At 35.9% G+C, this 10,049-nt stretch overlaps 1 protein-coding gene across 1 annotated transcript; it reads left to right on the top strand.

Annotated features, from left to right (window-relative positions):
- Window positions 1–296: 296 nt before the first annotated feature.
- On the top strand, window positions 297–8,187 carry LOC127438711 (neuromedin-U receptor 1-like). The gene is made up of 2 exons (XM_051694523.1): window positions 297–1,188; window positions 7,796–8,187. The coding sequence occupies exons 1-2, from the start codon at window positions 297–299 to the stop codon at window positions 8,185–8,187; spliced, it is 1,284 nt and encodes a 427-aa protein (XP_051550483.1).
- The last annotated feature ends 1,862 nt before the right edge of the window (window positions 8,188–10,049 follow it).

The raw sequence follows: 10,049 nt of genomic DNA, 5'->3' as shown, positions 1-10,049 counted from the left end.
AAGGCTGAAATTGTCTACAAAACATATGGAATGGAGTCTGTATTTTAAGCAGTTCGGTTTGAATTCAATGCAGAACTTTAATGCTTATAGGGGTTTTGAACAAACCCTAAACAGAATGTCTGAGAAATATCAGTACCCTGCTGCTTTGCAAGCACTGTAATAATCCTTGATCAATATCCTCACTCTTTAATGAATATGACACAATCAATAGTCTTTGAAAACTCACTGAACTCATAAGACCTTTATTTGATTTCTCTCTGTCTCCAACTCTCTCGTGTTCTGTCATCAGGTCCAAAATGATTGCCAAGCCCAACTGTTCCTCTACAGATTCCTCACCATCAAGGTGTGTTCAAGAGCTCCTGTGCAACACCAGTGTCGTGTTGAACTTCAGTGAGATCGAGGAGTACTGCCTCAACCAGGATGAGTACCTGGAGAAATACCTTGGACCTCGACGTTCTCCAGTCTTTTTGCCCATTTGCATCACCTATCTGATCATCTTCTTGGTGGGAGCGATGGGCAACATTCTCACCTGCACTGTTATTGCATGCAACAAGGTCATGAGGACGCCCACCAACTTCTACCTGTTTAGTCTGGCTGTATCCGACCTCTTAGTGCTTCTCCTGGGAATGCCGTTGGAACTCTATGAAATGTGGAGCAACTACCCATTCCTGTTGGGCAAAGGGGGTTGCTACTTCAAGACATTCCTCTTTGAGACAGTCTGTTTTGCCTCAATCCTCAATGTAACAGCACTAAGCGTAGAGCGCTACATAGCTGTAGTTCATCCGCTCAGGGCCAAATACGTAGTGACGCTCACTCACTCCAAGCGGGTGATCTTCAGTGTATGGAGCATGTCTGTGTTGTGTGCGATTCCCAACACCAGCCTCCATGGGATCTTCACCCTACCTCTGCCGAAGGGCAAAGGAGTCGGGTCCATGCCCAATTCCGCCACCTGCATGCTGGTCAAGCCACGTTGGATGTACAACTTGATTATACAAATTACCACGTTGCTGTTTTTCCTCCTGCCCATGTTGACGATCAGTGTGTTGTATCTGCTCATCAGCATGCAGCTGAAACATGAGAAGATGTTGTATGTCCTGGAGGCAAAGGCCAGTCGTGGACAAGACAGCTACTCTAATGTGCGCAGTCAGCAGCAGAAGACACGCCGCCAGCAGGTCACTAAAATGCTGTGTAAGTAGGCACATTACTATATATAATTTCTAGGTCACTATTTCTAGGTCACTAATCAATTGTAAAGTTTTGACACTGACCATGTTAACTATTTAGAGAAAGGTCAGATTTATTTGCTTCCCTTTGATGTTGTCATAGGCTCTGCAATCTTTGTATTTATCGTGTGTGTTTAACCATTTTATTATACTTACTAATATATTTGTTTTGTTTTGGGCTGTCAATCGATACAAATTTTAATCAAATTAATTACATAAAAAAATATTTGCTGAGAAAGTCCCTCAAACAAAAATAATTAAATATATAATGATTAAATAATTAGTTATAATAAAAATAATTATAAATAGAATGTATATAATACAGTAATATTATAGTATTTAAATAATTAAAATGCATTAAATTACTGTGGCAGATAAGTATTGATAAGACAATTCAAAAAGGTCACTTCAGAAGTTAATATATTGTACAGTATATTTCAATATTATTGAACATAAGCCTATCACTGGCATATAGTCCACAGCGATCCATTTTGCAATTGAATTCGTCAATCTGTCCGAGATCAATTTAGCTTTTGTAGCGTCTCACTTTGATTGCATTGTGTCATAGACGCAGCGTTAATCGCACTGACTTAACTTGTTAAATTGGCAGCCCTAGTTTTGTTACATTATACTATTATACCGATATTTTAGATCCCCTAACCCAACCCCAGCCCTAAACCTAACCACTTATGAAAAGTTAAAACATGTAACAGGCAAGTAAATGTAGCTGCAGTAATTTTTGTTACTTTACACAGTGTTGGACAAGCTACTCTACCAACTACTAAATTTATTTAAGCTAAGCTAAAAACTACTATTGAGAGAAAGTAGCAAGTTACACTACAAGCTACACCCCAAAAGTAGCTTGTAACATTTAAGCTACTTCTATTTTATTTATTTATTTTCAACCAGATGCACAGAGCATACTGTCATAGACAAAGCATCTAAAAGATTTATTCACATGATGTTTATCAAAGCCAAGGTACAGTATAGTATAGTTATAGTGCAAGTATACAGTATGGTGCAATATAAAATGTGTGCATGTAAAAATAAACATGTAAATTCATATTTATACACATGCCACTTTAACAAACCCTTGTTTTCAATTTGCAAAACCACAATTTTCATTTTATTTTGCATATTTATACTACTACCTGTACAAACATTTGAACATAATTTAAACATAATTCTGTGTCTAGCTGTTGTATTTCTGTATGTACTGGAAGCTTCTGTTCAGAGACCATATTCCTTGTGTGTGAGTACATCTGGGCAATAACACTTCAATATTTGATGGTATCAATTGGTGTTACCATGACACTTCGATATGCAATTGACATATTTATGTACAATTCTGTATTTACATGATACTTCATAGTACTTCGCTGAATGCCATTGTACTGCCATTGTACTTTGATATACTGTATAATTACCACATTCATAGACCATTGTGTTTACATGGTGCTCCCAATTAATGGTAATTGTGCAAAAAACATGGTAATGCCATGGTTCTTTCTTGATGTGTTTAAGCGTGTTGATACTCTTTTGGTTGGAAAATGTCTTTACCTGCAGAAGCCGTTCACAAGCTGCACACGTGTTGAACTTAATAAAGACCTTCTTTATAACTGGCAAACAAACGATAGTACGCATTTGCAGGTTTGGTTTCCATTGATCGTAGATAAACATCCACACAACCAGCATTATTTTTGTTTCCCGTGTTGCAAATTATTCCATTAGTGTGTTGGCGATGCTCCAAATGATTCAGCGTGAGCTTTCTGAGTCATTCAGATTGAACTGCAAACCGATTCAGACTGCTTTGCCATCACGTGTGACCAATTCATTGTAAAGAACCGACTCAAATAAGCTATTAATTTGTGAATCAGGCATCTTTAGGTCTGATTTAAAACTGATAATAGTAAACACCAAGTACATGGCATGATGTAGCAGTGTACCTTTTGTCAACATTATGCCTCTACCTAATCAAAAATATAGCTTCGGCTATGAAAATCTTCTTTATTTAAAAACTAGCGATGCTACCACCTCACTATTGAGAAATGTAGTTAAGCTAATAGCTTCATAATTTGTAGCAAAGCTACTGCCCATCACCGAATTTACACTATATTATAGATATGTTTTTAACACCCCACCCCTACGCCTAAACCTAACCATTTCTCAACAATATAAAAGATGTAATAAGCAGATACAAGTACAGTCACAATAATTTATTTTAAAAAATGACTCAAAAGCACTATTGCAGTTTTCCAAATGACTCCTGCTGCATTCGAAGACCTCCAAAATCACACGATAGTTCCTGCCGTTTGAGAACCAGAGTGAAACTGAAGGTTTCTGAAGGATATTGTTGAGGCGTCAATTTTTAAAGTTTAGATGTGTGCGGGATTTGAGTGTAATAGCAACTAGGAACGATACAGATTTAAATTTAGATCTGTTCCAGAATACAGGGCACGAATATGTGATTACATTTTTATGATCATTTTTATGGTGCTTATTTTTTGAGCCGCAGCTTAGATATTTGGAAAACTCCCTTTGTGTCCCACAGCAAACAAATTGAAAATTAAATGATAAAGCAATGAATAAATGATAATTTAAAAATGTAGCCTTGGTCAAAGTAATACAAATTCTAAGAAATTAGTTGGCATCAGAGTGACATTTAAATTATAGACCAATGGCGACGTCAAATTAATGACTACCATTTTGAGAGTGTGTTGACTAGCAATATAATGTAATAACAAAAAAATTACTAAATTAGATAAATGCAAAGCAAAATAATTTTCGCTAGTGGTCTCAGATTTGTTAGACCTTTCTGTATGGGGATGTGGTAAATTAAAGGCAATACAATAAGACAATTGGGAAGTTTGAGAATGAAAACTAAAATAAAGATATATTAGATATATTATAATATATAATTAGTATATGAGATCTCAAACACACTAAAAAGGTTTTGTCAGTTAACTTACATGTTTTTGGTAACACTTTACAATAAAGTGTCATTTGTTAACATTAGTTAACAACATTAGTTAAAATGAACTAACAATAAGCAATACTTTTACAGCATTTATTAATCTTAGTTCATGTTCATTTCAACATATATTAATACATATTTAAAAATAAAAAAGTTGTATTTGTTAATATTAATGCAATATGAACTAACATGAACTAACAATGAACAATTGTAATTTTATTACATTTTATTAACAGTTACAAAGCTTAATAAATGCTGTAATAAATATATTGTTCATTGTTAGTTAATGATACCTAATGCATTAACTAATGTTAACAAATGGCACTTTATTGTAGCATTACCAATTTGTTTTCTTCAGTTAGTTACATCCAGGCCTAGATATTTAGGGGTGCTTGAGGGTGCTAAATGGACGTTAAAGCACCCTCACTTTATTGCGTCTATAACTACTAGAGCACCCCCACTAAATTCAGAAACACCCTCAGTAATTTTGATCTTGAACCAGGTCTGGTTACATCTCTATTAACTGGTTTTATTCAAGTCTAAATTATTGTTTAATATCTCTTAAAGGAATATTCCGGGTTTAACACAAGTTAGAGGGTTAGTTCACCCAAAAATGGAAATTCTTTCATTATTTACTCACCCTCATGATATCCCAGGTGTGAATGACTTTCTTTATTCACCAGAACACATTTGAAGAAAAACAGAAAAATATCTCAGCTCAGTAGGTCCTTAAAATGCAAGTGAATGGCAATTTCACTTTTGAAGCTCCAAAATTACAGACAGTCAGCATAAACTTCATCCATACAACTCTAGCTGTTAAATTAATGTCTTCTAAAGGGATACGATCACTTTTGGTGTGAAAAACATAAATATTTAAGTATTTAAAAAAAAATCTAAACTATGCTTATGGTCAGCAGCAGTACGCACGTGTGACGTAATCGCATTGACATTTGAAACATGCGAGAACTGACGCACGTGCGTCATAGTCGGAAGTTCAGTGCTGTTTACAAGTGAGAAGGAGGAACGCTGTACAGTAGCTTGGTTGGTTTTTGTTTAGATCTGTTTCTTTACTCACAATGGTGCATTTGTGTGCTCATCCTGGATGTCTCAACTGAGTGGAGAATGTGAGATTACATCTGTATCCATGGCAACACGAATACGTCACACGAGAGACTGCGTAATCTTCACCCTCTCCTGAAGTTTACCGGAAGTGTTGGATTATAGTTAAAAAGTACTTAAATATTGATTTTTTTTTTTTTTTTTTTTTGCAACAAAATTGATCGTATCACTTTAAGACATTAATTTAACAGCTGCAGTCATATCGATGATGTTTATCCTGACTGTCTGTGATTTTTGAACATTCAAAAGAGAAATCTCCATTCACTTGCATTTTAAGGACCTACTGAGCTGAAATATTTTTCTATTTTCTTCAAATGTGTTCTTGTGAAGAAAGAAAGTCATTCACACCTGGCATATCATGAGGGTGAAAAATATACACCTGGGATATCATGAGGGTGAGTATATGATGAGAGAATTTCATTTTTGGGTGAATTTTCACTCGTCCTTCCTTTCCTTTAAAATAAGCAACAATCAATGTTACAGTGAGGCACTTACAATGGAAGTGAATGGGGCCGATTTGTTGAATGTTGAAATACTCAGTTTCAAAAGTATAGCCACAAGACATAAACAATATGCATGTTAAAATTATTTTAGTGTGGTAAAATCATTTACTAACCTTTTCTGTGTAAAGTTAGCCTATATCCAATTTTACAACTTTGTTGCCATGACGATGTCAATAAACCCTAAAATGACTGTAAAAAAAATGTCAATTTAAACAACGTTATAGCTCAAATAACACAGAAGAATTAATGTAGATGATTTTATAAAATTATAAGCTTCACATTTCTGCCTTTAAACCCTCCAAACATTTGCCCCCTTCACTTTCATTGTAAGTGTTTCATTGTATCCTCGATTTTTGCTTTTGTTAAAGAAAAGGAGGGAGATTGGAGCTTAACTTGTATTGAACCTGAAATATTCCTTTAATCAACTTCATTAGGATACACCAATGAAAGTTCACCCAAAAATGAAAATTCTGTCATCTTTAACTCACCCTTGAACTTGTATCACTCTCTTTCTTTTGTAAAACACAAAATATGATATTTTGAATAATCTCCAGGCTGCTGTTTCCCATACAACAAAAACATATTGTTGCCAGGGGTTGTCAAGCTCAAAAAAGGACAAAGAAAAGTACCATAAAAGTAATCAATGTAATGTGTGCGCTATGTTCCAAGTCTTTTTGGAATGTATTTGAACAGACCGAAATTGAAGTTCTTATTCACTGAAATCTTGCCCTCCATCGTGGCTCTCAAATATTCAAACTTGTCCTTAGGCAAACTTGTCAAAATGTGTCAAAGCAGAACAGATGTCAATGACACCAAGTTACATTAATTCTTGTGTGTCTCGTAAGTGACAAAATAATTATCATTTTTAGGTGAACTGTTTCTATATTTGGATTTGAGGATATTACATTAATTACGGGCGTTAAATATTTGCATATCTTTTTTGATGATTGTTGAGACAAAAAAAATCTACCATATTATAGAGCTTTGGAATGGAGGGCCAAATTACTCAAAACTGAATAATTAAATAAATATAAGTCATTAAATACATGATTAAATAAATCAACGAATGTCCCTTGTATTTCATATTAGCAATAGTTTACAACCATTTAAATTTTAGCATTATCTTTGGGTTGATTCATTTAAACTTTGTGTCTTGTGTTTTTCAGGGTTACGGTTATCAGCACATCATTTAACAACAGTGGGCGAAAAGATAATGCTAAAATGAAAATTTATTCATTCATTTAGTGATTAAATTATTATTTTAATGATTGTATTCATTTTGTTGTTGTTGTTGTTGTTGTTACAATTTAATTATGATATATTTTAATAAGAGTTAATTTTGAGTAATTTGGGCCTCCATACTCTGGAGGCTAGAATTATCTTTGGTGTTAAACTAGAAGACACAATTTATTTGAGAAACAATTTGATTTGGGCAACTTAAATAAAAGGCAATCACTTTACTTGAAGCATTCTTTGCCATTTATTCCAGTTAGTTTTGTCAATGAAATTAAACAGGGTGGGTCAGCTGCACTCCTCAAAGTGAATGGCTATTGGTTGGCTTAAAACGATTTGTTCATTTAATCAGTGCCAAGTACAATTTCTCAGACTTTGGTATTGAATCACATACTGTTAGCTGGAGTTTTATTGCACAAGCAAATATTCAGTGATGTTTAAAGTAAAAGGGTTTGCAACAGCCAGTTTGAAGCCAACTGTGTCTATTTTTTTTTAACTATGGGGTGGTGGGGGGTAAATACGTCTAAGAAATGCCTTAATATTTACTAGTGTGGTTTTGTCTTCACTTGTTTACCCAACAGCCATTACAATAACATGTTGATATTGGAATTTTAATTTTTATATTTTTGTCATTGTGAAATGCATACAACTGTCACCTTAAATGACACTGTGATGACATTTACAGATCAAATAAGATATTTTATTATTACATATGTACCACAGTAATCTCTCTATCTCTGCAGTTGTACTAGTGGTGATGTTTGGCATCTGCTGGGCTCCGTTCCACACTGATCGCCTGATGTGGAGCTTCATGGACCAGAGGAGCAGCGACCACATGGAGATCTTTCAGGTGTATGAATACGTCCATGTCATCTCTGGGGTCTTCTTCTACCTGAGCTCTGCCATTAACCCCATTCTCTACAACCTCATGTCCACCCGCTTCAGGGAGATGTTTAAAGAAGTCATGTGCCACCACAAATGGCATTCTAGCCCGAGGAAACGCACTTTGAGCATGACAAGGGTCACTATGCGTAGTACTGTAAGTGAGATTCCACCCTGTAATGGCACTGTTACTGCTGAAGGAGATGATTATAATATGTACGAATGCCAGGAAAGTAAGACAGCCTTTTCCTAAAAAAAGAACATAAACTTGAATTGTATTGTATCATACAGTATTTGATGTCGGTGTTTTTGTTTGTTTGTTTTGTTGTTGTTTCTGTTTTGTTTTTAGAGAGAGAGAGAGAAAGAGAGAGACAGAAAAATGTACTACTGTTTGCCACACTGTAAAAGATTTCCTAATCAGTTTTTACTTTTTTGGCTTTATTATGTTGTTAAGATTTTTTCAAACTCCCTAAACCGAGACCAAAATTTCTGATTGTAACTCCTCCTAGAGTTTTCATGCTACATCCAAGAAATTTGACACAGACCTTCAGCCTGTCCTGACTTAAGGCCCAAATATACTTTGTTTTTGCGGGTTCCTGATCAGCTCGCGCCTGGTCTGACCGCGAGCGAATACGAACACGTTCGACGCATGCCCACTACAACTTCTTTTTTGTGTACGATCATTTCAAATTATCATTAATGTGTGGATCAAACACTTTAATACTCATATTAAAAGATACAAATAAGTGTTGATGATGATAAAGCAAGTAACAAAGCAGTTGAAATGTTTTAGATACCAATCAAATATAAAAACTTTAAAGTGTACATTGTAAATGGAAACTTCAGTACTGAGATCACTGAGCTGTATGTCTCTGCAGTTCAGCAGCTTGCAGCCACAGTGGTCTTCTTTAGACTTCTATATTTGTTGGTTGGAAGGCGGCAAAAAATCAGTTCTGGGTTTTTTGGCTTTTTGTTGTTGTTAAAATAGCCAACTCTAGCGGATATTTCACCCAGTTTTTCCCAGAGATTATTTAGCAGAGATGGGTCACTTCTATTAAAATGAATGGGAGAAATTGGAATGCTCAACCAAGGAGCTCTAGCGCCCAATGGTCAACGGATGTAGAAAGGAAGTCACACCTTACAGTTAAAAGAGCCAATCACCTTTTAGATACAGACATCGCCTGTCAATCAACTCTAGAATGTGCATGTGCATCAGCTATACAAGCTGGGAAAATAGAATTTTTTAGCGTAAAATGAAGTAAAGAATCACATTTATGATTCCAGTATTGACAGATTTTATTGCTGATTTGAAATATGTTCTTTGGTCATAATCTTGACCAACTGTTTTTGAGATTTCGGTCTTTCCCCATTTAAGTAGACAGGAGCTGCACTGGCATGACTGGAAATAGCCTCCCAAGAGCATTCCAAAGATGGCAGACAGAAGGCTGACTTGCTAGAAAGACTTTGGCGAGGCCTCCTTGCTTACTGTTGTTGGGAATGCAGAGAATGATGAGGCTCAGGACCCAAGCGCAGAGTTAAAAAATAAAGGAATTTATTAATACAAAAAAACAAAGGCAAAAACCAACACAAACTCCCACAAGGGGAAAAAACAAACATATAGTACCCCATAGGGGGAAAAGGTAATCCAGGCTGGGGCAGAGGTAGGGATGAATGAAACCAGACCGACTGGACCAAGTGGAGAGTATCAAAGACAGGACCAACATGAACCAACCAACAAACACACCGACTGGAAACAAGATGAACTGGCCCTGGACAGCAAACACAATAGGGAGAGAAATCATAATAGGGAGAGAAATCAAATGGGTTAACAGGGGACAGTTGAGGTAAATAAACGAATAATAAGCAAACAAGGAGGCGGGTATGAAGTAAGACAGAACTTCACGTGGCAATACAGAAACAAAACAAAGCCACGTGCTCTCACAAGACAACAAAACACCCGAATGGCATGAGTGCACATCGCCAAAACAATATGGCAAACAATCAGGATCCAGACACCATGCTCCAGATATGAAACAAGACCGACAGGAAATGCACAACAGACATCGGACGATAATGCCACGGTCCTGTCAGACAAAAACCCAGACTGACATAGTG

The sequence above is a fragment of the Myxocyprinus asiaticus genome, chromosome 50 (assembly GCF_019703515.2).
Source record: "Myxocyprinus asiaticus isolate MX2 ecotype Aquarium Trade chromosome 50, UBuf_Myxa_2, whole genome shotgun sequence".
Classification (NCBI taxonomy): domain Eukaryota; kingdom Metazoa; phylum Chordata; class Actinopteri; order Cypriniformes; family Catostomidae; genus Myxocyprinus; species Myxocyprinus asiaticus.
The sequence above is the reverse complement of the archived record's forward strand: the minus strand, read 5'-3'. Positions and strand labels throughout refer to the sequence as shown.